The 27,900-nt window shown below is 42.4% G+C and overlaps 1 protein-coding gene across 1 annotated transcript in view; it reads left to right on the forward strand.

The window, feature by feature from the left end:
• Positions 1-27,900, forward strand: part of LOC148147005 (low choriolytic enzyme-like) — a 263,028-nt gene that overhangs the window by 160,131 nt on the left and 74,997 nt on the right. Inside the window, exons 7-8 of the mRNA XM_087996181.1 lie at positions 3,955-4,133; positions 20,934-21,015. Of these exons, the coding sequence (XP_087852307.1) occupies positions 3,955-4,133; positions 20,934-21,015 (261 nt within the window). The remainder of the gene's footprint in view (positions 1-3,954; positions 4,134-20,933; positions 21,016-27,900) is intronic.

Raw genomic sequence — 27,900 nt, forward strand, 5'->3', positions numbered from 1 at the left:
ATTGAAGGTGTGAGCTGCCCTGTGTGAGACTGTCTGCCTGTGCCACAATGGTCAGACTGATTCTAATCTAAAAAACAGATTTACAGAATCTTACAAGGATTCATGCAGTTTTTGAGCAAAGTAAAATGTAATTCTGCAAGTACAAATTCACCCCACAAACTTATTTATGTATATGTGCATTTGGGTCTGTGGGAGGTGGGGGGAGGGGTTGTGAGTGTCAATAAGAGTATGTGTGTGAGTGTAAAGGGGTATAAGTCTGTGAGAGCGTGCATGTGTAAATGTGGGAGTGTATCCGAAAGCTAGTGCTTCCAAATAAACCTGTTGGACTATAACCTGGTGTTGTGTGATTTTTAACTATGTAAAATCATGTTATGATGTTAACGCATTCTGCACAACCTCTTGGTAATCTACATGCAAGTTTGATTTGAAACGCAGAAGTGTGGATTTTTCCAAGTTTAAAGTTTTTCAAACGTTTCTACAAAGAAAGAAATGCTGGGGCCTGGAGATTTAAACTTTTCTCTTGTCACCACTTGTTTGATATTCTTGTCAGCACTTGTATTTGCCAGGTTACTGTAAATCTTATCTTATTTACCTCAGAGCAATCATGATTCGGAGATGCCGGTATTGGACTGGGGTGTACAAAGTTAAAAATCACACAACACCAGGTTATAATCCAACAGGTTTAATTGGAAGCACACTAGCTTTCGGAGCAACATTCCTTCATCAGGTGATTGTGGAGGGCTTGATCGTAACACAGAATTTATAGCAAAAATTTGCAGTGTGATGTAACTGAAATCATACATTGAAGAATTGATTGTCTGTTAAGCCTTTCATCTGTTAGAATACAGTGATAGTTTCACTTCTTTCATGTGTAAATCACAAAACCATTTTTTTTAAAGTTGCATTCTCGGGTTAGCTGTTAACAATGGTGATAGCTAGACAATATGTTGAAGGTGTTAGCCCCCTGTGTTCTCTGTCTATGACCTGATGTTTAGATTTATTCAAATCTAAAAAGTGAGATAACAGAGTTTTACATAAATTCATGCAGTTTTTGAGCTCAGAGTTCTACATGAATGTATGTGGTTTTTGAGCAAAGTGCAATGTAGCTCTGAAAGTACCAAAAACATTCACCACACAAAATATATGTGTGCATGTGGGTCTTTGTCTGTCTGTGTGTGTGTCTATCTGGGGTGGGGTTGTGAGTGTGAGAAAGTGTGTGTGTGTGTGTAGTGAGTGCAGAGTGTCTTAAGTCTGTGAGGGGGTGCATGTGTGGGTGTCTGTGTGCGCGTTTGTGTGTATCTGTGTCCATGTGTATGTGAGAGTGTGTGTGTGTGTAGGAATATCTGTGTCTGTGTGTGTGTGTGTGTGTAGTGCAATGGTGATCACCTGTAATGTGACATGAACCCAAGGTCCCGGTTGAGGCCCTGCCTATGGGTACCGAACTTAGCTATCAGCCTCTGCTCGGCCACTTTCCTCTGCTGCCTGTCCCAAAGTCCACCTTGGAGGATGGTCACCCGAAGGTCCGAGGCTGAATGTCCTGGACCACTGGAGTGTTCCCCAACTGGGAGGGAACCCTCCTGTCTGTTGATTGTTGTGCGGTGCCCATTCATCCGTTGTCGTAGCCTTTGCTCGGTTTCTCCAATGTACCATGCCTCCGGGCATCCCTGCCTGCAACGTATAAGATAGACAATGTTGGCTGAGTCACATGAGTACCTGCCATGTACACGGTGGGAGGTGTTCCCACGCATAATAGTGGTATCTATGTCCACAATCTGACACGTTTTGCTGCGTCCACCGTGACAGGGTTGTATGGAGTTGTCCTGAGAGCCGGGTAGTTTGCTACGAACAATGATCTGTTTGAGGTTTGGCGGTTGTTTAAAGGCAAGTAGTGGAGGTGTGGGGAAGGTCTTGGTGAGGTGCTCATCCTCATTGATAATAAGTTGCAGGTTACGAAGAACATGGTGTAATTTTTCAGCCCCTGGGCAGTACTGAACAACGAAGGGTACCCTGTCAGTTGCAGCCCGTGTCTGTCTCCTGAGGAGGTCATTATGGTTCCTTGCTGTGGCTCGTCAGAACTGGCGGTCGATGAGTTGAACATCGTACCCCGTTCTTGTGAGGGCATCCTTGAGTACCTCCAGGTGTCCGTCACGTTCCTCCTCATCTGAGCAGATCTGGTGTATGCATAGGGCTTGTCCATAGGAAATGGCTGTTTTAATATGTTTTGGGTGGAAAGGCTACGACAACGGATGAATGGGCACCGCACAACAATCAACAGACAGGAGGGTTCCCTCCCAGTTGGGGAACACTCCAGTGGTCCAGGACATTCAGCCTCGGACCTTCGGGTGACCATCCTCCAAGGTGGACTTCGGGACAGGCAGCAGAGGAAAGTGGCCAAGCAGAGGCTGATAGCTAAGTTCAGTACCCATAGGCAGGGCCTCAACCGGGACCTTGGGTTCATGTCACATTACAGGTGATCACCATTGCACTACACGCACACACACAGACACAGATATTCCTACACACACACACTCTCACATACACACGGACACAGATACACAAAGACGCGCACACAGACTCCCACACATGCACCCCCTCACAGACTTAAGACACTCTGCACTCACTACACACACATTTTCTCACATTCACAACCCCCACCTCAGACAGACACACACATAGACAGACAAAGACCCACATGCACACATATATTTTGTGTGGTGAATGTTTTTGGTACTTTCAGAGTTACATTGCACTTTGCTCAAAAACCACATACATTCATGTAGAACTCTGAGCTCAAAAACTGCATGAATTTATGTAAAACTCTGTTATCTCACTTTTTAGATTGGAATCAATCTAAACATCAGGTCATAGACAGAGAACACAAGGGGCTAACACCTTCAACATATTGTCTAGCTATCACCATTGTTAACAGCTAACCCGAGAATGCAACTTTAAAAAAAATGGTTTTGTGATTTACACATGAAAGAAGTGAAACTATCACTGTATTCTAACAGATGAAAGGCTTAACAGACAATCAATTCTTCAATGTATAATTTCAGTTACATCACACTGCAAATTTTTGCTATAAATTCTGTGTTACGATCAAGCCCTCCACAATCACCTGATGAAGGAGCATCGCTCCGAAAGCTAGTGTGCTTCCAATTAAACCTGTTGGATTATAATCTGGTGTTGTGTGATTTTTAACCTCAGAGCAATGAAGTGATGTTTCTTATTTCAAAATCAATGTGTTTACTTGTAGAACGTTGAAAGATTTTAGAACTTCAAAAGTTTCAACATATATATGGTATTTGGAAAGATCCCCAAGAGCTTGTAAAAACTTTTTTGTCTGTATGCAATCAGTCACTTGACTCATTAGTTCCACTGACAGATTTAAGCTATCAAGCATAATTACAGAGAGCAATGGATGAGTTAATACAGTTAAATCTGTATCCATTACCATTAAAACAAAATGCTTTTGAGCCTACTTAGAGTTTAGAATCTCTGAGAGCATACCAATAATGATGGAGGTTTTGGTTTTGCATCATTAAAAACTTGCAAAACTTTACATATTTTCTCTTATGCATTTTATATTGTATTGTGGCATCCTCTGTGCTGGTTCCTGCAATACCTATATGATATGAGAATGTGTCTGGAGGAGGATTGGGATCCTCTGGTGTGTCTTTCTAATGAGGGCTTTTGGGTTCATTATAATCATTTGAGGTATCAAGAATAAAGAAAAAAATACTGAGGTATAGTTGAAAAAGTAAGAAAATCAAGATGCTAATCTGTACCACTGAAGCATTTGAGTTGATTTTTTGAACTTCCTGAAGATACTTTTATCTGTGCAAATTTAGTAAATAACATGTTTTCAAAATGTGTTCCCTCCAGATGTACTGTGTTATTTTTAATTTCTTATGATGGAAAGCTAATTTATTTAACTTTTTTTTATTTTCATAGCTGCTATTCCAGCGTAGGATTTGGAAGAAATGCACGGATATTATCATTGAAAAATCCAGAGTGTGTGCATTTTGGTGTGATATCTCATGAATTTCTACATGCAATTGGTTTTCAACACGAGCAAAGCAGGAGTGACCGTGATCTTTATATCCGGATCCTATGGGAAAATATTTCAGATGGTAATAACATTGAAGATGCCATTTTGGTTGTCAATATATATAACCTATCCTTGTTTATTTTATTTGTAACGCAATGCCAGGGGTAGTGGCTGAGGCAGATATGAGAAGGGCTTGTAAGGGGTTTCCAGATAAGCACATGAATGTGCAAGGAATGGAGGAATATCGACCAAGGGCAGGCAGAGGGATGAGTTTAATATGGTGTCTTTTCAGCACAACATCGTGGGCCAAAGAGCCTCTTCCTATGTGTACTCTTCTAAGTTCTATGTTTATATTCAGGTATTTCATCCCAATGGTGGTTTCCTTTTCTGTGACAATTATACTTTAGAAAGTTAAACTGAGTTTTAAAAAAAAATCAATGAAGGTGGACAGGATTTCTTTTCCTTAACTAATATTTTTAAAAGGTAAATAACAATTTGAGTCTTGTCAGATTTAAGAACTAGTGCTATGGACCAAATCAGACACCTCAAATTTTTTAAAGGTAGACTAGACACTAACTTTTTCTTATTTTAAGTCAAATGTAAAAGAGTCTCAGATGAAATATGACTGGACAAACTACTCAACATTAAGCAAAACACAATTTATTTAAACACTAGTTCAAGTACAACCAAAGAAAGAAGAATTTAAAATAATTTAACAGATTGGAAACTTAACAGAATGATAGATACAGTATTGATTACTAATTAACTGTTCCAATATTGTAACATCCCATAAACACACCCCTTGGGAAAAAGGAACATTTAGACAGATCCTCACATGTAGTTCTCCAATCGAGGGGGTAAAAATTAAGGCAAACTCAGAGTGTCACAGCCAGGAGACATTCACTGAAACTTTCAACTCTTGAGACTCCAAGAGCTTCTGATGTTATTGAAAAATGGAAACCCAGAAATCTGGATCTAAGAAAGCTGGCCACTAGTGCTAGTTCAGCACCTCTGCCTTACAACCTCTTCAAAAAAAAGACAAATTAACCTGTTAACAGTGACAGCATCACATTAGTTCAGACAAAGAATGTCTTTTTTGTAAAGGTAAAAAGCATGACAATGTCTACGGTATCAATGAAGGTCATAGTGGATTCTCAGTAGATATAGGATTTGAGTACTTAAGGAATATTAGCCACACTCTGTATTGTCAAAAACTACGAAGAGCTCCTCGATTATATCTCCAAAATATGATCACTCCAGGAAGACAACTGAACAGCTCAGGGAATATAAATAACATAAAGAGAGAGAGAGTGGTCAATGACGCTTTGGAAGGACAGCACTGGGAGACATACTTCATTTGTACAGAGAACTGTTTTGTCATTGAGACACCTCCAATGGAAGAACAGTATTGGACAGTTTTGAAGAGAACAGGAACGGTTACTCCAAGGAAGGTTTTCCAGAGCAACAAGGAGTAAGAATCATGAAGCAAGAAAACTCTCCACAGAACTTAGAGTCAGGTGCAACAGTAGATTAAGTAAATAATACTGTTGGCACAATATATGTCTTGGAGACTAGAGCCTTATCTTGAAATCATGACTAGGGTTTCTGCCATGATGTGTGGTTTCAGTGGTTGTCGGATGAAGGATATTTTGGAATACATATTTCTGAAAAGCAAGAAGATAATGCTGCATTTATTGTAGTACCTTTCATGAGCTCAGATTGTTCCAAAGCAGTTTACAAGCCCTGATGTATTTCGAAGTATAGCCCAGATTTAGGATTATGCGAGATATAGAGTCAGAGTTGTACAGCACAGAAGAGCCCCTTTGGCCCTTTGAGATGGCACTCACTTATTGATACTAATCCCACTTTCCAGCACTTAGCCTATAGCTTTGAATGTTATGACAGTTCAAGTGCTTATCCAAGCACTTTTTAAAGATTGTGTAGTTTTTTTCCTCTACTACTGTACAAGATTGTACATTCCAGATTTCCACTACTAACTGGGTGAAAATGTTTTCCTTAAAATTGCTGCGAAACCTTGTGCCTTTTACCTTAAAAGTTATGCCCTTTGTTGTTGATTGTTCAACTAAGGGGGACTGTTTCCTAGATATGATACCTATGCCCCTCACAATCTTATACATTTCAAACAGGTCCTTTCTCAGGCTTTTTACACTAAAGAAAGCAACCCAAGCCTATCCAGACTCTCTTCATTGCTAAAATGCTCCAACCCAGGTAACATAATGGTGACTCTCCTCTGCATCTCTCCAGTACAATCATATCCTTCCTATAGCGTGGCAACAGAACCGCACACAATAACTTTAGTTGTGACCTAACCAAAGGTTTTGTATGGCTCCAACATAATCTCCCTGCTCTTGTAATCTCTGCCACACCTGATAAAGATATGTGTTCTGTTTGCATTCCCTTTCAACCACCTTATACTAACCAGTTAATATTGAACTGTTAACTTCTTCCGAAGTGCATTACCTCATACTTTTCATGGTTAAATTCCATCTATTACTGATCTGCCCTTCTGGTGAACCCATCTGTGTATTTTCTTGTAACCGAAAGAACTTCTTCCTCAGTATTAACCATCCAGCCAATCTTTGTGTCGTTTACAAATTTAATAATCATCCCCTACCCCACACACATTCTCATTATATCATTATTGATAATGTTAAGAAGGCTGGGAGGCTAAATTGCTTAACAACATGAACTTTATTATACACTCACCAGGCAACAAGGTTAAACTAAACATTTCCCTGCAAAATGACCGATGACATGATAATGACGTCATGTGATTGGACTCTTAAAGCAACATCTAACCCTCCATCTTTACACCAGAGGTTCCTGCAACAAAACCGTACAATATTTACAATCAGTCTATATATATATATAGTCAGTAGGAAAGACTTTCAGAAGATGTTGATTCTTATGTGGCACTCAGTGTTCTTCAGGCATTTATTTATTTGTGTTTTAATGCTTTGACCTCTGGTATTTTAGGGGGACTAGGAGCATCATTTGTCCTTGTCTTTCTGTGAGGCCAATGAATGTTTGGCGGTTCTTACACTGTTGTACTGTGCTCCAATGAGGTATTACTGTACATCCTCGATCTCAAGTAATACTCGATCTCATGTAAAAGTCGACCCCCTATTTCTAGCCAAGTAACCTGGAATTTTCCATATATCTCATGTAAAAGTTGACCCTAATTCTTCACAGCACATCAACGTTTATGAGTAAATGTGCCAGCCGTTATGTGTCGCTCCAGCTTCCAGTCTGCTCTGCTCCCGGTCCTCCAGTCTGTTGGCTGGTGTGTTCCACTCCAGGTTTTCAGAATTACCATGATTTGTTTTTTATTCAATTCATTTACAGATCATTTGGGCTTCTGCTTATGATACAGTATGAATTTTGATGGGCATGAATTTCAGCAACTCAAAAGTAGTATCCATGTCATAGTCAACCCATAAATTTTACCTTAAAAAGTAGTCCAAAAAATATGACTATTATTCGAGTATATACGGTATTTCCCTCAGATGCTACAATTCCTGCTCTGCCCGCAAATATATCCAGGCCTCTATTTGGTGCAATTACTTGTGGATCTTCAGTTCATGTTTCTGGCACATTGGCTCTGGTTGTCAAGAATGATCTGCATGTTTTCTCCATACTGCATCTTCTCTTGTTTATTTGTGGTGTAGGAGACTTATCCAATCTGTGCGACAATGATGGCTTGTACTATTTCTCACCAGTGGTGTAATTCCTCATCAACAGTTCTTGACATTTTAGAAAATGAGTCATTTGGACTTGGTCTCTTATTTCATGTCAACAATATTTTCAGTCATAGAGTTGTAGAGATGTACAGCATATAAATGACCCATTTGGTCCAAGCATCCATGCTAACCAGATATCCTAACCTAATTTAGTCCCATTTTCTAGCACTTGGCCCATATCCCTTTCAACCCTTCCTTTGTACAACCATCCAGATGCCTTTTAAACGCTGTAATTGTACCAGCCTCCACCACTTCCTCTGGCAGCTCATTCCATACACATACCACTCTCTGTGTAAAAAAGTTGCTCCTTAGGTCCCTTTTATATCTTTCCCTTCTTACCCTAAACCTATGCCCTCTAATTCTGGACTCCCTCATCCCAGGGGAAAAAAAACCTTGACTATTTCTCCTATGTATGCTCCTCATGATTTTATTGACCTCTGTAAGATCACCCCTCAGCCCCAGCCTGTTCAGCCTCTCTGTATAGCTCAAATCCTTCAACCCTGGCAACGTCCTTGTAAATTTTTTTCTGAAGCCTTTCAAGTTTCCCAACATCTTTCTGATAGGAAGGCGATCAGAATTGCATACAATATTCCAAAAGTGGCCTCACCAAAGTCCTATACAACATGACCTCCCAACTCCTATACTCAATGCTCTGACCAATAAAGGAAAGCTTACCAAACACCTTGTTCACTATCCTATCTACCTGCGACTCTGCTTTCAAGGAAGTATGAAGTTGCACTCCAAAGTCTCTGTTCATCAACACTCCCCAGGACCTTACCATTATGTGTATAAGTCTTGCTCTGATTTGCTTTTCAAAAATTCAGCACCTCACAGATATCTAAACTAAACTCCATTTGCCACTCCTTATCCTATTGGTCCATCTGATCAAGATTCCGTTGTACTCTGAGTTAACCTTCTTCACTGTCCATTGCACCTCTATATTTGGTGTCATCTGTAAACTTACTAACCACACCTCCTATGTTCACATTTATATGAATGACAAAAAGTAGTAGACCCAGGTCGATCCTTGTGGCTCACCAATAGTCATCAGCCTCCAGTCTGAAAAGCAACCCTCCACCACCACCCTCTGTCTTCTACCTTCAAGCCAGTTCTGTATCCAAATGGCTAATTCTCCCTGTACTCCATAAGCAGCCTTGTTGCACACCTTACTGAAGCCCATAGCGGTGATGTCTACCACTCTGCCTTCATCTGTTACTTCTTCAAAAATAGCCTCTGGCTTGTAGGTTCATTCTGACAATGCCACACAGTGAGCTTTATCTAGCTGATTTGACACACTTTTCCTTTGAATGATGACCCTCATTCCCAAAAGAAGACATCCAATTATAATAATCTGTTAAAGATTATTATACCTTCCATCTGACACATAGCTTCAATTCTGGGGTTATTCCTGTGACCATGATGTACCATGTCCATCACTTTCATAATGATTCAACCTACTTATCTTACCCTGCCATGACCAAAGTGTACTCTATTTGTTCAAAGTAGAAAATTTCTACGTGAGGACTTAATTGGCAAAGGTAATCTAACGGGTCCATCAGTAATCCCATTCAAGTTGGAATACTAACATCTAATTGCATAAATGTGAGCAAAGAGCAACAATGCCCATTTCTGCACATGCTATTTGAAAAGGATCATGTGTGAGCTCTAATTATTGTGGTTAATTGTGTTTGGTCTGTTAGGGCAAATTCCCAATCATGCAGGTATTGTTCCTTGAAAAATGCCCTTCAGCCCATCAAATCTATGCTACTACCTAACTATTCTAACCTTTTTTTTAGCATTTGGCCCATGGCCTTATGAACTTTGGCATCACAAGTGTACATCTAAATACTTAAAATGTTATTAGAGTTTCTGCCTCCGCTACTCTTACGGAGTTCCAGATTCCCATTACAGAGTGATTTTTTTTTTCTCACAACCACTCTAACCTTGTCCCTTACCTTAAATCTATGTCCAATGGTCACTGATCACTCCACTAAGGGAAAAAATTTCTTCCTATCTATCCTGACTATGCCCATCATAAACTTATGTATCTCAATCAAGTGATCCCTCAGTCTCACAGTGTCCCTTAGGATGATATATGTCACAAGCTTCTTCTGCCACAGTTTACCTCTTCCCTGAAATAAAAAAAAATGAAAAGAAGCTTAAAAATCACAATTAAAACTGTTTAAAAATTGGATATAAGCAATATAAATCACAAGAGTGTTTTTTGAAAGAATATTATAAAGGTCAGAAAAGGTAGAAAAAATAAACACTCACTGACCAATCACTTGCCTGTGATCTCACATTGGTATCTTCATTCAGTGTTGTAGAATTGATGTGACTCCCTTTCTCTGTCGTGGACCAACAATCAATTCCTATAGGGCAAGGTGATGGAGGTGGAAGAGCAAAAGCAAATGCAAATGAACAATTTCTTCTTCACTCACCTAACTCTCCACTGACCAAACTCAATGTTCAGCTGTACTAATTTGCAAAACTACACTAACACTGCTCAAATTATATCTAACTTGTCCACTTGAGGGGGCATAGTCGCTCAGAGGTTAGCTCTGCTGCCTCACAGCACCAAGGACCTGGGTTCAATTCCAGCCTTGGGTGACTGTGTGGAGTTTGCACATTCTCCCTGAGTCTGCGTGGGTTTCCTCCAGGTGTATCAGTTTCCTCCCACAATCCAAAGACGTGCAGGTTAGACCATGCTAAATTGCCCACAGTGTTGGTTATTAGTCGGGGGTAAATATAGGGTAGGGGAGTGAGTTTGGGTGGGTGGGTTGGTGTGGACTTGTTGGGCCGAAGGACCTGTTTCCACACTGTAGGGATTCGAATTCTGTCGGGATTCTAACTGATTCTAACTCCACTGGGCTCATTAGCCTTTGAGTTTACACAGTCGTTGATGTGGCAAGCCTTGTCAATTGACAGAAGAAAGTAAACTCACTCACTTGAGCAGTACTTTCCAAATGCTTCCAATTGCAAACTACCTTAAAATTTAAACTTTACCTCCCCAGTGATCAAACTCCAGAGTCTTGCAGTCAATGTTGATCTCCGCTCATTTATGATGCAGAAAGAGGCCTTCAGTCCAACTAGTTCATGCCTGTATTTTCAGCTCCATTTGAACTTTCTACCATCTTTCTCCATCTCAATTTTCCTAAATTCTTGTCTGTGGCTTCTGCTAATTGTATCTGTGCTAATTCCTTCAACAATTCCATGTGGTAATGAGTTATCCATTCTCACCAATTGAGTGGAGAAATTTTTTCCTGAATTCTCATTGGATTTCTTTGGTGATTGTCTCTATTTGCAAATTCTCATTATGCTATTCCTTATGAGAAAATCTGTTTCACAATATTAAAGACATTTCTTTTTCTGTCTGACATTATGATGGAGGGAAATTCATAAATGAAGCAACTGAAGATGGTTAGGCCTCAGCCACTACACTGAGAACCTCCTGTAGTGATATCCTGGAGCTGCGATGACTGACCTCCAACAACCACGACCATCTTCCTACGTGCTAGGTGCAACTTTAACTAGCAAAGAGGTTGCCCCCTGAAATTCACTTATTCCAGTTTTGCTAGGGCTCCTTGATGCCACACTCAGTTCAATATAGCCTTGATGTCAAGGGCGAGGAGAAAGTGAGGACTGCAGATGCTGGAGATCAGAGTTGGGAGTGTGGGCTTGTGAGCCAAGCGGATGGAAGAATAAATGGCGGGGTGGGGGGGGAAGAGTGGGGGGGAAGGTGGATCTGAGGGGAAGGTAGCTGAGAGTGTGATAGGTAGATAGATGTAGGAGAATGGTGATAGGTCAGAGAGGATGGTTCAGCGGCCAGGTGGGAAGGAAGTTGGACAGGTAGGACAGGTGCCGAGGGCAGTGCCAAGTTGGAAGGTTGGAACTGGGATAAAGTTGGGGGGAGGGAAAATGAAATTGGTGAAGTCCACATTAATGCTGTGTGGTTGTAGGATCCCTAAGCGAAAGATGAGATGTTCTTCCTCCAGGCATCAGATGGTTAGGGTGTGGCAATGGAGGAGGCTCAGGACCTGTATGTCCTTGGTGGAGTGGGAGTTGAAGTGTTCGGCCATGGGCCGGTGGGTTTGGTTTGTGTAGGTGTCCCGGAGATGTTCTCTGAAGCGCTCTGCAAGTAGGTGTCCTGTCTCCCCAATGTAGGTACCACACCAGGAGCTACGGATACAGTAAATGATGCATGGATGTGGAAGGCTCCTTTGGGGCCTTGGACAGAGGTGAGGGGAGAGGTGTGTGTGCAGGTTTTGCAATTCTTGCGGTGGCAGGGGAAGGTACCTGGAGGGGAGGGTGGGTTGGTGGAGGGGCGTGGACCTGACAAGATAGTCACGGAGGCATGGTCTGTGTGGATAGGCGTGGCGAGGAAAATATATCTCTGGTGGTGGGTGCATTTATAGGTAGCTGAAATGGCAGAGGATGATGCGATGTATACGGAGCTTGGAGGGGTGGAAGGTGAGGACCAGTGGGGTTCTGTCCTTATTGTGGTTGACGGTTTGGGGTTCAAAGGCGGCGATGCGGGAAGTGGATGAGATGAGCTGGAGGGCATCATCAACCACATGGGAGTGGAAGTTGTGGTCTTTGAAGAAGGAGGTCATCTGGTGTGTTCTGAGGTGGAACTGGTCCTCCTGGGAGCAGATGCGGCAGAGGCAGAGGACTTGGGAGTAAGGGATAGTGTTTTTACAGGAGACAGGATAGGAGGAGGTGTAGTCCAGGTAGCTGTGGGAGTCTACGTGTTTGTAGAAGATGTCCATGTTGAGCTGATGGAGATGGGAGAGGTCCAGGAATGGGACAGAGGTGTCTGAGATGGTCTAGGTGAACTTAAGGTCAGGGTGGAATGTGTTGGTGAAGTTATGAACTGTTCAACCTCCTCATGGGAGCACGTGGTGACTGTAGGGGAAGAAAAGGTGGGGAATGATGCCGGTATAACTGCAGAAGATGAACTGTTCCACATAACCAACGGAGACAGGCATAGCTGAGGTCCACATGGGTGCCTATGGCTACCCCTTTCATCTGGAGGAAGTGGGAGGATTCAATGGAGAAATTATTCAGGGTGAGGAGCAGCTCAGCCAAACGAATGAGAGTGTCAGTGGAGGGGCTCTGGTGGGAACATCAGGGAAGGAAGAAACAGAGAGCTTGGAGGCCCTTGTCATGGCGAATGTCGGTGTATAGAGACTGGATTCCATGATGAAGATGAGGCATTGGGGGCCAGGGAAACAAAAGTCTTGGAGGAGGTGGAGGGCATGGGTCGTGTTCCGAACGTATGTGGGGAGTCCCTGGACTGGGGGAGTGGAGTGGGGGAGGGGGAATAGGACAGTATTAAGGCATGTAGAGGTTGATGTCAAGGACAGTCTCTCTCACCTCACCTCTGGTATTCAGCTCTTTTACCCATGTTTGAACCAGGGCTATAATGTGATCAGGAGCTGAGTAACCCTGGGGGAATCCAGAATGGGCTTTGCTGAGCAGGAACTGCTTAATAGCACTGTTGATGACACCTTCCATCACTTTATCGATGATCAAGAGTTCACTAATGATATTTAATTTGTCCAGATTTTTGTGTACAGGACCTACCTGGTCAATTTTCCACATTGGCGTTTACTCAACAATGTAGTAACTGTACTGGAAGAGCTTGGCTCGGGGAGCAGCAAATTCTGGAGCACAAGTCTTCAGTACTATTGCTGGAATGTTGTAGCCTGGCAGTATCCAGTGCCTCCAAATATTTCTTGATATCACATGGAGTGAATCAAATTGGCTAAAAACTGGTATCTGTGATGCTGAAGACCACTGGAGGAAGCTGAGATTAATCATCTACACTCAGTATGTTTGGTTGCAAATACTTCAGCCTTATCTTTTGCACTGGTGTGTTAGGCTTTTCTGTCATTGAGGATGGGGATATTTGTGGACCTGACTCCTCCAGTGAGTTGTTTAATTGTCCACCACCATTAATAATTGGATGCAGCAGGGTTGCAGAGCTTGGATCTGATCCATTGATTGTGTGATCGCTTAGCTCTGTGTATAACTTGCAACTTATGCTGTTTGGCATGCAAGTAGTCCTGTTTAGTAGCTTCAGCAAGTTGAACACCTTACTCTTAAGTATGCCTGGTGCTGCTCCTGGCATGCACTTCTACAAACTCCGTTGAACCAGGATTGATCCCCGAGCTTGATGGTAATAGGAGTGAGGGATATGTCAGACCATGAGATTGCAAATTGTGATGAAATACAATTTCACTGCTGTTGATGGCCCACAGAGTCTCATGGATGTCTAGTCTTGAGTTGCTATATCTATTTAAAATCTGTCCTAATCAGCACATTGACTCACCACACACCCTCCATCATGCCATTTTTAATATAAAGGCCACACAAGGACTATGTGGTTGTCAAGGACAGATGCACCTGCAATAGATGTACGGTCAGGATGAGGTCAAGTGTGTTTCTCCTTGTTGGTTCCCTCACTATCTGCCACAGACCATGTAGCAGCTATGCCCTTTAGGACCTGATCAGCTCAATCAGTAATATTGCTGATAATAATTTTGCACCTTGCCACTCTCAGTGCTTCCTCCAAGTGTTGTTCAACTTCCAGGAGTACTGATTCATCAAATGAGGGGAAATGGCATGTGGGAATCAGAAGGACATTTTCTTGCTCATGTTTAAGCTGTAGCCATGAGACTTCATAGGGTCCAGAGTCATTGTTGAGGACTCCCAGGGCAATTCTCTCCCAACTATGTATCACTGTGCTGCCAACTCTGCAAGGTCTGTCCTACTGGTGAGATAGGATGTATTCAGAGTAATGGTACTTTTTGACCTGTGGAATTTTGTTACCAAGCTTGAGACAAAATCATTAAACATGTTTAAGGCTGCGTTAAATTTACACTCTTTTAGTCAAAAATCTAATTGTATAGGGGTATATAGACAGGAAAGTAGAGGCCACATTGAGATTAGGCATGATCTATCAAAATGCAGAGGAGACATGAGCTTCTTGCTGCATCTTTTATGTTGTTGCCAAGCAACAAGGTGAGTTTCTCACTTGATGGTGGCAACTTGTCAATTGAGAGGGAATTATAGCTTAATTAAAAACCTTACTAACACTGCAACTTGCCTCTTATTAATATTCAATTTCCCATCTTACCAGTCACAACACCAAGCCAGATATCAAGAAATCTTGATATGGAAATCAGAGCTGCTGCAAGGAGTCTCCAAGCTGTTTGGTGCTGAGAAATATTTCTGGGATGTGGTCCCTCTACATGCATCCCTTGACTATGGACATTGGCATCCAACATATGCCAACCTCACACAACTATCATGACACTTTTTGGATCTACTTCAAAGTTACTTGGGAAGCACAGACTTGCATTTTGGAGTGCACAAACAAATAGTATTAAATGGTTGCTGCAATGGTACTTTGTGCTCACAGGCACCCAGGTGAGAGATTGAACCAGGCTGCATCTCAGGACTGGGCACTTACTTTCATACTGCCCACTCACTTAGCACCTACTTGCATTATTGCAGCAGCCAATACTTGCCTTGTTGTGTCATGTCATTTAACTCAATTACACAAACAAGCAGTTTGACTTGCTGGTCAGCAATTCTCAGTCAAGGGGATGGACATCTTGCAATATGTCAGTGTGCTACACCAGTTTCACATCTGTTCCATGTGCCAGCAGCTTACGCAACAAACACACTGCATGTTCAGCAAGTAAATGTCTATGCCTCAATGTCTTGGATGAGTTCTCTAAACCTCATTAGTGTCCATGGACGCACAAATCAGTTTTGGGAGTTCTCATCGTGAGCTTTCTGGTTTGGTCATTCAAAAAGTGTGGATGACAATCAGTCCATTAGGGCCTATCCAGAATAATTAAGCGAGATAGGAGGTGTTGGGCCTAAGGGGTGTTGCTGTTATGAGAGGAAGACTGAGAAATCTATTTTTTTAGATTAAGGGCTGCAGATTGGGGAGAATTAATTAATGACAATGCAGAAGTGGAGCAAATGTGTTTGTAAGACAGATACATTAAAGTATAGGTGAGAATCGTGTAATAGGGATGTGGATTGCCCATGATCAGATGCACTGTGACTTCAAGTGGGGAGCAGTGCATGACCACATCTGGCATGGTCAGTAGTTGGTAGGGTAAAGGTGGGCAGTTGAGGTGAGAGTGACAGCCCTATATACAAGGTCACATTTAACCAAGTGTGGCATCAAGGATTCCCAGCAAAACTAGAATCAGTGGGTATCAGCAGGCAAACTTTCCACTAGTTGGAGTCATACCTGGAACATAGGTTGTGGTTGTCAGTCATTTTAGTTCCAGGACATCTCTGCAGACACTCCTCAGGGTAGTGTCCTAGGCATAAGTGGGGATGTTCACCGATGATTATGCAGTGTTCAGCACATTTTCGACTCTTTAGATACTGAAGCAGTCCATGTTCAAATGTAACAAGATCTCAACAATATCCTTGGGTTTGGGCTGACAAGTGGCACGTTACATTCATACCATACAAATGCCAAGCAATAATTATCTTCAAAAAGAGACAATTTAACCTCCACAACTTGACTTTCCATGGTGTTATCATCACTAAATCCCCCACTATCTACATCCTGGGGGTTACCATTGACCAGGCACTCAGCTGAACACTCCATATAAACATTGGTTAAAAGAACAGGTCAGAGGCTAAGTACTGTAGTGAGAACCTCCCCTCTGATTCCCCAGACCCTGTCTGCCAACTACAAGACTCAAATCAGGAGTGTGATGAACTACTCCCTACTTGCCTGGGTGTATGCAGCTCTAGCAACGCTCAAGAAAGTTGACACCTTCCAGAACAAAGCAACCCACTTAATTGGCATATCCACAAGCATCCATTACCTTCACCACTGACAGTCAGTAGTAGCACTATGCATTATCTACAAGTTGCACTTCAGAAATTCACCAAAGATTCTTAGGTTCTATGACCTCCCAAACCCAAGTGATGAATTGATCACTTCCACCTAGGACAAGGCAGTGGAGACGTGAACACTGCCACCTGCAGCTTACCCTCTAAAACACTTATCATCCTGACATCTTTCAGAATAGCTGAAATCAAAATCATGGGATTCCCTCCCTAAAGGCATTGTATGTCAACTTACAGCACATAGACTGCAATGGTTCTAGAAGGCAGTTCACCACCACCTTCTCAAGGGCAACAAGAGATAGGGAATAAATGCTGGCTAGCCAGTGATGACAATATCTCATGAGCAAAAATAAAGGTGCAAACTAATGTAAATGGATTGGTGGGACATAGGGAGGTGTGAAGTCTATGGCGTTCATGGGATGGGATCGAGATGTTTTGGGCCTCACCAACATGAAAAGATGTAAGCTGGAAACTACTGCCCAAGCATGCTGATTGTCATCTTTCAACTTTCTGGAAACTGGAAGTATCCAATGGAAAGAAAATAGTTGTGACCATACTTGGAGTAGGCAAGCTAAAGTAACACAACATGTGAAGGAGAGGACTATGGATCTACTGCGGGGACATTTTAAGGGAAATGACATTTGGTACACTGTACAAGGCACAGACCTGAAGGGTTCCTAACCTATGGCCATCTTGGCCTTACATTACCCCCCTATTTGTTGTATGCTTCCCTGTCCCAGGCATTGCTAACCAACCATTCACATCAACACTTGGATATGTAGGCTAAGAAATATAGATGCTATGGGACAAGGGAAAATAACACAGCAAATGTCATGTATTTACATGGTTCCACATCTTGCTTCCACATGTTGCAGTAGGCTGTCAATATAGATATTGATATATGACACAATCTATGCTCACATAATGTTATGCATAGCACTGACAGGTTGCATTTTGGATGATAGAAAGACTCAAACACTCAGATATAAAGCGAAACAGTGCAATTTGGACAGTCATGAAGATTTATGCACAGTGCATTATCACCCATATCACAAAGTGCCCACAAAAGCTTTTCTTCTACCTCTCTCCCACTACATGTTAGTGTAGTGCCTGATTTACAGCTGAAGTGCATTGAGCCTGCTCGACAGTGGAGCTCATTGGTCCTGGAGGTTTGGTTATTCAGATCTGGGAGGTTGTGACTAGATGGCCCTGATATGCTGAGGGTCTTGTTGCCACAGACAAGTGAACCCTTGCCTTGGTTGCAAGAGAAGCAACTGTCTGTGAAATTTGCACATTCTCCACATGTCAGTGTGGCTTTCTGCTGAGTGCTCCAGTCTCCTCCCACCATCCAAAGAAGTGCAGACTAGATGAATTGACCATGCTAAATTGTGTTCAGGGATGTGCAGGTCAGGCGCATTAGCCACAGTAAATGCAGGGTTGAAGGGATAAGGGAAGGGGTTGGGTGAGGATAGGATTCTCTTCAGAGTGTCGGTGTAGACTCATTGGGCCGAGTGACCTGTTTCCACACTGGGGTTTCTAAAGGGTCTGTTTGTGGTTCTTCCTCCAACCTCTGGCACTAACCTTGTGGAGAAGGGGCACCTGGTATTCATACCATGATTCCGTTCCTCTGTCACCATGCCTTTGGGTCCTGAGGACCAGTGGTTGAAGCAATGAAGTGCAGCTATGTGCATCTCTCCAGCAAACCTTGAGGGTACTGGGCCTGGCTCTCCACAGCAGCCAACAGTCTGCCCAAGGAGGCAGACAGATGCTTGTATGAATCGCTGCACTGAGGCAGCTTTTGGTTGATGAGATGATTGTGTTGCACAAACCTCTCTGCTGTTCTTGCTCCTCCCAGTGCAAGTGTGCCGATGCTCTAATTGCTGATACCAGAGGGTTCTCTTCTGTCTAGGGCTGAACAGGTTTATGGCAGTCCTCTCTGTTAGCAGCCTGGGGCATTTCTTCAACCAGCTGTGGACCAACTGAGCGAAGAGGTGCTCACCAGAGTGTGCTCCAGAACTTGGTAAAGCTAAGGTTCTCACTGAGGTATCAGTGTCTGAGCTGGTGGGGTTATAGGAGGCAGCCTTGATGATACTTTCTCTGAGATCATAGTCCTTTCATCCCCAAAAGTCAAAGAGATTTCTATTGGCGGAGCCAGCCTTTGCTCTGCAATGGTGTTGAATATGTTAGTGATACTGCAAGACAAACGAGAGAGAGGCACGTGAATGGGTTTCAAAGTAATGTGCAATGAATGAGAGTGACAGTGGAATTATTGCACAAGTTGCACTGCAATTAAGAACAGTATGAACTAATTGGCAGAACATGGATCTCTCCTCATCCCTACAGGTGTGGTCTTGCTGTTCTGTTAGGGGTAGGATCCTTACCTGATAGAGACTGAAGAGCCGCAGGTCAGGCACCTCCTCACTCATCTGAGCTTACATCTGGCTGTTTCTCCTGGAATGGAAAAAAGGAAGGATTGAATTTTTACAGGCAGTCAAAAAGTGTTGAAGTGTCCCGAGGGAGTGAGTAGGCAACAGAGAGCATGCAGAGTGGTGTGAGATGTTGCTTTCATTGGAAAGAAAGTCCAGTTGAAGGAAAATGTTACAGACAATATTGAAAGTGGCAGAGCATGATCCTAGGCAGGAGGTGAGTGCTGAAATAGAATGAGTGTGAGTTCGCAGAGAGAAAATGTGGCATTTACCCTGGCAGAGTGAAGAAGGTCATTAATCATCTCATGACACCATTGGATTGTCCTCTATTTTAACTCATTTGGCTGGGTGGCTGGTTTGCAATGCAGAGTGACACCAACAATGTGGGTTCAATTTCCGCACCTCTTGTGTTTACCATGAAGGATTCTGCTCTCCCCTCACCTAAGGTGTGGTAACTCTTGGCTTAAACCTCCACCAGTCATTTTTCTTTCATGAGCAGCCCTGTTGCCTGATAAGGCTATTAAAACTTTTCATTTACTTTCCTCCCCAAGGCCTTTTGTGTTGCAGCTTTTGCAGTTTTCTACATTTATATAATAATCTGTCCTTTTGTTTCCCACAGTGTACTTCACTTGCTAACATTTTGTCGACTTATTTAACCTATTGATATCTCTCTGTAAACTATGTCTCTCAAAACATGCCTTTCCACCTTTCTTTGCATAGTCTGCAAATTTGGCTACAGTACACTGGTTTCCTTCCTCTAAGTTATTGATATATAATGTAAACAGTTGTGATCCCAGCACTGATCCCTGTGGAGCCTCACAGGTTACAATTGCAACATTTAAAAGGCATTTGGATGGGTATATGAATAGGAAGGGTTTGGAGGGATATGGGCTGGGTGCTGGCAGGTGGGACTAGATTGGGTTGGGATATCTAGTTGGCATGGATAGGTTGGACCAAAGGGTCTGTTTCCGTGCTGTATATCTCTATAACTCTATAACCCCTAAAATAAAATAATGAACATCAGATGCTGGAAATCCAAAACAAAAATAGAAACTGCTGACAAAACACAGCAGGCCTTGCAGTATCTGTGGGGTGAAAGTAGAGGTAATGTTTCAAGTCCCAGTGACTCTTCATCAGAGCCCCTTATCCCCATATGCTATTTCCTGCCTATTAGCTAATTCTCTCTCCATGCCGATGTAGTTACTTCCATTCACCATGAGCTCTTATTACTTAATCTTTTGTGAGTTACGTTGTCAAACGCCTTCTAGAAGTCCAAATGCAGAAAATCGACTAATTCTCCTCTATCCAGTGGGGTTGAGAATTCCTTGAAGAAGTCTAATTACTTTGGTACAATTTCCCTTTCATGAAACCATTCTGCATCTGCCTGGGATTATGGTTTTCCAAATATGCTGCTGTTACTTCCTTAATAATTGATTCCTACATTTTTTTAGTAGATGTTAAGCAGGTTGGGCCTGTAGTTACCCACATTTTGCCTGCCTCACTTTTTGAATAAGGGTGTCACAAGGCAGTTTTCCATTCCTACTTAAGTACGTGGAAAATGTTCTCCTGAACCTGAAGAGATATCGTTGATTTTATCACATCTGTGTCTCAGTCTGGTACTCCTGTAAAGTAGTCTATTGAGGACTATAGCCTTTTCTTCAAGGGTTTCCCTGATCCTCTTGGATTCATACATGCACTTTGTGCAGTTAGGTTGAAGATCTGAGACATTTTGCTCAATTGGCATTTATTAACCAATGCAAAACAGCTTCACTTGAATTAATTCTTGTTGTATTATTTTTACAGATCTAAAATATAATTTCAATAAGCTGGACACAAATAATCTGGGCACAAAATATGATTATGGGTCAGTTATGCAATATGGCAGGTGAGTCTGAGACTAGCAGTATGCATCTATACTTGTAAATATATGTTTGAGAATATATTAATTATCTGTCCTTGGTGCATGCAAATTATTTCCTTGGAAAATCTCACATAGATTTATTTCTGCATTGGAATAGCTAATAATGGGGTTTTCAGGAAATAATCCAGTCAATTTGCCTCTGTCCAACCAGTTTTCAAGTCAAACTCTGTTTTTCCTGCATCCAACTCATAAGAACCCTTCACAGTTATGTACATTTTTTAAAAAAAGATTTCGGAGCAATTTTTTATTCACTTCTGAAGAAGGGTCAGTGGATTAGAAGTGTTAACTCTGTTTTCTCTCCACAGACGCTACTAGACCCATTGAGTTTCTCCAGCAATTTTTCATATTCTTTTTTCTATTTTCATCTTTAAATGCATTATTGCAAATCACTTCCTTGGGAAGTGTTAGCAACTCATTATTCAGTATATTTTTCAATAGATCAGGTGCTGTAAATATAGTGATTGCAACAAGGTCAGCCAAGTGGACCTCATAGAATATGAGTTCCCTGATTGGAGCTGTTAGTCTGCTAGAGAACCGTGGCAGACAGGTAAGAACAGGAGCATCAGATATCCTGATCTCTCTGACAGCTGCCTCTTTGGGAGCTGGATCAGAGTCAAGGACTCTCCATGTGTTAAAAAAAGACCTGATGGTGGGACACCGGTCTCTGTGGAGTTATTGAAGTGGCGATGAGAAAAAGTAAGTTTAAATGTTTGGTATGCTTGCCTTTATTGGTCAGTGCATTGAGTGTAGGAGTTGGGAGGTCATGTTGTGATTGTACAGGGCATTGATTCAGCCATTTTTGTAGTACTGTTTGGAATCCTGGTCTCCCTTGGGTATTGTGAAACTTGAAAGGATGCAGAAGGATTTACAAGAATATTGCTGGTGTTGGAGGGTTTGAGCTATAGGGAAATGCTGAATAGGCTGGAGCAATTTTCCCTGAAGCACGGAGGCTGAGAGGTGACCTTATAGAGGTTTATAAAATCGTGACAGGCATGAATAGGGTAAATAGGCAAGGTCTTTTCCCCAGGGTTGGGGAGTCTAAAACTAGAGGGCATAGGTTTAAGGTGAGAGAGAAAAGATATAAAAGTGACCTAAGGGGCAAGGTTTTCACGCAGAGGGTGGTTTGCGTATGGAGTGAGGTGCCAGAGGAAGTGGTGGAGGCTGATAACGATTACGACATTTAAAAGGCATCTGGATAGACATATGAATATAAAGGGTTTAGCAGAGTATGGGCCAAATGCTGGCAAATGGGCCTAGATTTATATAGGATACCTGGTCAGCATGGACAAGTTAGTCAGCAAGGTGTGTTTCCGTGTTGTATATCTCTATGACTCTATAAATGCACTCGCATCTGTCAATTTTGAATTGAAGTAAGCATTTCTGGCATAATGTCATTATTTGAGAAGCTTGGCTTATTCAAACCTGCCATCAAAGACTGGACCCAGTATGTGGAAAGAATGTGTTATTTTTTTCTAGGCAAATGACATTGGGGCACATGAAAAGCAACATGCAATTCTCCTAAAAGCTTGTGAACATGCAGCTTTTTCAGTCATTAAGGGTCTAACTTTCCCTGATGCACCAGATACTGAAATCTTTCAAGAGCTACGGATTTATTGAAGGAATATTACAACCACAAGCTTCTTCTAATTCTGAGATTTTATTGGTTTTACTCGGCAGGTTGAGAACCAAGGGAATCTGCATCAGGACTTTTGACAAGGTTAAGACAATTGACAGAGGCATGTAGTTTTAGTTTAATCCTTAATGAGAAGCTGACAAACTGTTTCATATGTGGGACTAATGATATAACCATGTAAAAACAACTACTGGCCACAGCCCAACTGGACTTATCATTGAAAAGTGTCGCCAGTGGAGCATATCTATTGCAGGATATTACAATGGAAGTTGACACCCTCACCAGTCTGACTGAGTATGGGGAACACCACTTGAGTGCAGGCAATTGCATAGCATGCTGAGAACATATTCTTAACAAAGGCACTCTAGGTTAGCCGACAGCAAAACCCCAAAACAAAGCAAAGGCTCAGCCAAACACTTCAAATTTTCTTCAAGCCATTGTAATTGCTGCCAATATGTGGACTTGAGACAGCAAAAGAGTTGTACTGGACTTAAACTGAGTAAGAAAACTCGTAGCCCAGAATCGAGGAGAGTATACACCTAGAAAATCCACCTAAACCTGGTTTGGATCAGTTAAATTGCAACACCCAAATCAGAACCAACCAAAATAAATATCTAGTTTAATTGTCACCAGTTCTCATGAAGATCGGTACCAACGCTGCTGTTTCAGTGATCACAGAACCAGTCTTTAACAAAATTCACTCTGGACTCTAACCCTTAAGTTTACACAGTTAGATTGAGGACCTACACAGGGGAGCTTTTACAGATTAAGCGGACAACTTTAGTTGCAATCGCTTATGAGAAGCAGCTATTCATTTACCACTGATTGTAGTAAAAAGTTTAGGCCCAAGCTTGATGGGGAAAAATTGATTGAGAAAGATTCACCCAAATTGGTAGAACATTTTTCAATTAGAAAATGGCTGCCTGAGTGAAGTCCTAAATAAATGTTTTACAAGAAGGTCTAGGAACTATCAAAGGAGCCAAGATCACCTTGCATATTGACCAAAAAGCAGTTCCACGATTCTGCAAGGCTTGCCCAGTGCCATTTGTCTTACAGGTAAAAGTAGAGGCAGAAATCAGAAAGCTGGCAAGCGAAGGAATCATCAACCAGTCCAATTTACAGCACCGGCATTACTGATTATGAAGCACAATGGATCAGTTTGCTATTGTGGGGATTTTAAACAAACGGTAAACCGCTTTTCGCAGCTGGATAAATACTTAATCCATTGCACAGAGGATTTATAGGCAAAACTGGCAGGGTTGCTGTCTTTCACAGAGCTGGACACGAGCTTTGCATATTTGCAATTATGGTTAAGTGAGAATTCCCAGAAGTATGTTACAAGTATAGCTATATGGGTTTGTACTAATATACAAAGACTGCCATTTGGAGTATCGTCAGCCTGTGCAATTTTTCAACTGACGAAGGGGAATATTTTACAAGGTGTACCTCAGGACGCCATTTATCTAGGTAACATGCTAATAACAAGGAAAACCAGTAAAGAGCTCTTAGAGAAATTTGACATAGTCCTTAGACATTACTTCCAAGCAGGCATATGCCTTAGAAGGGAAAATGTGTGTTCCATGCACACCAGGTGATCTTTTTGGGCTACAGATTCAGCAAGATGAGGTTACATGCATTAGAAGAAAAACTGTGGGTGATCATAGTTCCCCAACTCCCATATTTGTACCGGAGCTTAGGTCTTTCCTTGAGCTGGTGAACTATTATGGAAAGTTCATACATAACCTGGCCTCTATCCTGATATCTTTGCATCAACGTTTCAGAAATGGTCTTGGAAATGGTCAAGTAGCCAAGCCATAGCTTTCAGAGAAGTGAAGAAACAGCTACCATCCTCTAAGATGTTGGCAAACTATGATCCCAAGAGAGATTTAGTATTGACATGCAATGCCTCCATATCTGGCATCAAGATAGTACTAGCTCATAGCTGGCCCAATGGAGAATAACACCAATAGCTTAAGCGTCCCGGATTTTGACAAATGCAGCGCGTAAATATGCCCAGATTGGCTGTCATGTTTGGAGGAGAAAGTGAGGACTGCAGATGCTGGAGATCAGAGCTGAAAATGTGTTGCTGGAAAAGCGCAGCAGGTCAGGCAGCATCCAGGGAACAGGAGAATCGACGTTTCGGGCATAAGACCCACGCCTATATCCGTCACCACATCTAACCCCGCCCCTTCGCCTATCGCCATCACCCCGCCCCCACGCCGATCTCCGTCCCCGCCCCCAGGCCTAACCCCACACCCAGCTCCAGCCCCACACCAGGTCCTAGCTCCCAGCCCTGCCGTGTTTTCACCATCCCTCCAGACCTACCTCTCTCTGAGGATGAAAGATCAGTCCTCAGCAGAGGCCTCACCTTCATTCCCCCACGCTCTCGGATTAATGAGTTCAACACATGGCGTGACATCGAACAATTCTTCCGCCGCCTTCGTCTCCGCGCCTACTTCTTCAATCAGGATTCCCGCCCACCCTCTGACGACCCCTTCTCACGCCTCCAACACACCCCATCCACCTGGACACCCCGTGCTGGCCTCCTACCTGCCCTCGACCTCTTCATAGCCAACTAGAAGGGCTTATGCCCGAAATGTCGATTCTCCTGTTCCCTGGATGCTGCCTGTCATGTTTGGAGTCAGGAAGTTCTACCAATACCTTTATGAATGGAAATTTGTAATAGTAATGGACTACAAACCCCTGTTAGGTCTACTTATAGAGGACAGTGGCTGTGCTGCCAAGCTTCAGACTAAACTCACCAGTAAACTCTAAAACTAGTTACAAGTTGGAATATGTCCGGCAGGCCAAGTATCAAATGTGAATGCATTAAGCCACCGCCCACTGGTACATCACCAATGATACTGCCACTAGAAGAGTCTGTAATGGTTTTGAATTTTCTGGTCACACTTCCAGTCACAGTGACACTATCAGATTTTGGAAGTAGAGAGGTCCAGTCCTGGCAAAACCGGTATAGCTGGTAGCAATGGGGGAAACCAAAGGGCCATCACCAAAACCTTTTTGGACCCGGGGAGACGGGATCACAGCAGAGGATGGATTATTATGGTGAACAAGTGTGGTTGTTCCGAGCAAAGTTTGCTGCCAAATTCTGACGAGCCTCTACCAGGGTCCAAGTGTTTCCAAATGAAGATGTTGGCAATAAGTTATGTCTCGTGATCAACATGGTTGAATATGCATTGAGTTCATTCGTCAAACACAGGGACGATGATAGAAAACTGCACGCATCTTTTGTAGTGCACAGATTCCTGGAAACTGTTGGTCACATAATGGGCCACTGTTTACCAGCAGGCAATTGGAATATTTCCTGCTCAAGTCGAATGGTATTCATCACGTAAGAATAGTTCAATGTCATCCGTCATCCAACAAGATGGCAGAAAAAAACTGTCCAAATTTTGAAGGCAGGTGAAAAGAAACAGCCACAGCTTCATGAGACACCAACCTGTCCCTGTTTGATTGTAGGAACACCCTCATGCAACTACAGAGACAACTCCAGCAGAGTTGTTAATGGGGAGAAAACTCTATACCAGTTTAAATCTGATCTTCTGAATGTGGGGTGAGGAGGAAAGGCATCAGGGACACCAATGCCTGTCAGCAGACTCTGCTAACTGAGAGTGACCTTTAATTTGGAGATGAAGTTGGTGCAGGAACCATAGGAATGGCCCTGCATGGGTAAGAAGCATGGATGTGAGGTCAGGTCCAGTGACATATGAAGTTTGGTTAGGTGTGATGGCCCTGGACAAGCACATGGACCACATGAGAACTACAAGTTCAGTGCGAGAGCAAAGCGGTCCGATTCCTTGACAGCTTTTCCAACTGTTCCAGAATCCATGGGTTCTCCCTCTCACTCAAGTGTTAAAGATACCTCAGAATCGGAGATCGAAACAGCATCTTTACCATCTGAAGAAGAGAAATAATTCTTCTAAGGCCCTCAAACCAGATGAATCACACAGATTCTGTATTGATTATTGCAAAGTCAATTTGGTAATGAAAACAGACTAATATTCCTTTCCCAAGACTCACTGATTATTTTGAATGAACTGGACAAGCACGATTTGTCACAAAACTCCACCTGCTAAAATGACTTTAATAAGTTCCATTGACTGATGTAGCCCAAGAGGTATCAGCCTTTGTAACGTATGATCAATGCAAAGTCATAGGTTTGGCATGCAAAATGCACAAGCAAAATTCCATCAATTAATTAAAAAAGCCATTGAAGGACTGTGTGACTATTAGAGTCATGGGGATGTACAGCACAGAAGCAGACCCTTTGGTCCAACTCATCCAATTGGACTAAACTGATCTCGTGCCATTTGCTAGCATATGGCCCATATCCTTCTAAACCCATCCTATTCATGTACCCAATCAGATGCCTTTTAAACATTGTTATTGTATCAGCCTTCACCATCTCCTCTGGCACCTCATTCTGTACAGGCACTACCTTCTGCCACTCAAGTTCCTTTTAAATCTTTTCCTTAAACCTATGCCCTCTATTTTTGGACTCCCAGAGGAAAAGACCCTGGCTACTCACCTTATCCATGTCCCTCATGATCTTATAAACTTCTATAAGATTCTCCCACTCAGCATCCAACACCCCAGGGAAAATATCTCCAGCCTATTCAGCCTTTCCCTATAGCTCAAACTCTCTAGCCCTGGCAGCATGCTTGTAAATCCTTTCTGAGCCCTCTCAAGTTTAACAACATCTTCTCTATAGCAGGGACATCAGAATTTAATGCTGTATTCCAAAAGTGGCCTTACAATACAGTCACGACATGACCTCCCAACTCCCATCTTCAATGCACTGACCTATAAAGTCAAGCATACCAAACTATTGTTTGCATTGATAATTTGTTTGTTTTGACCAAATTGAGAGAGAGCATTTATCATCATTTAACTGAACTACTTGATCAGCTACAAAAGCCAGTTTGGTTATAAATTTGTCCAGAGTGAATTTACCATGGTAAAGGTGAGTTACTTTGGCCACAAAGTGGGACAAAGCTAAGTGGCTAAAGAATTGTCAGAATGGGCTCTTTTTTGGATTTTACAGTGCCTGCAATGACATTTGAAATATTGTGTTATGTTTGCATGCACATATTTTGTTGCAAGTTTGTTCTGACCTTCAGCATTGTCATTCCACCTTTAATAAAGACAAAATTTGAATAGACATGAGAATACCAAAGTGCTTTTGAAACCTGAAA

Source organism: Chiloscyllium plagiosum, unplaced genomic scaffold (genome assembly GCF_037043375.1).
Source record: "Chiloscyllium plagiosum isolate Xiang-an unplaced genomic scaffold, Cpla_swu_hap1 HiC_scaffold_18, whole genome shotgun sequence".
NCBI classification, from domain to species: domain Eukaryota; kingdom Metazoa; phylum Chordata; class Chondrichthyes; order Orectolobiformes; family Hemiscylliidae; genus Chiloscyllium; species Chiloscyllium plagiosum.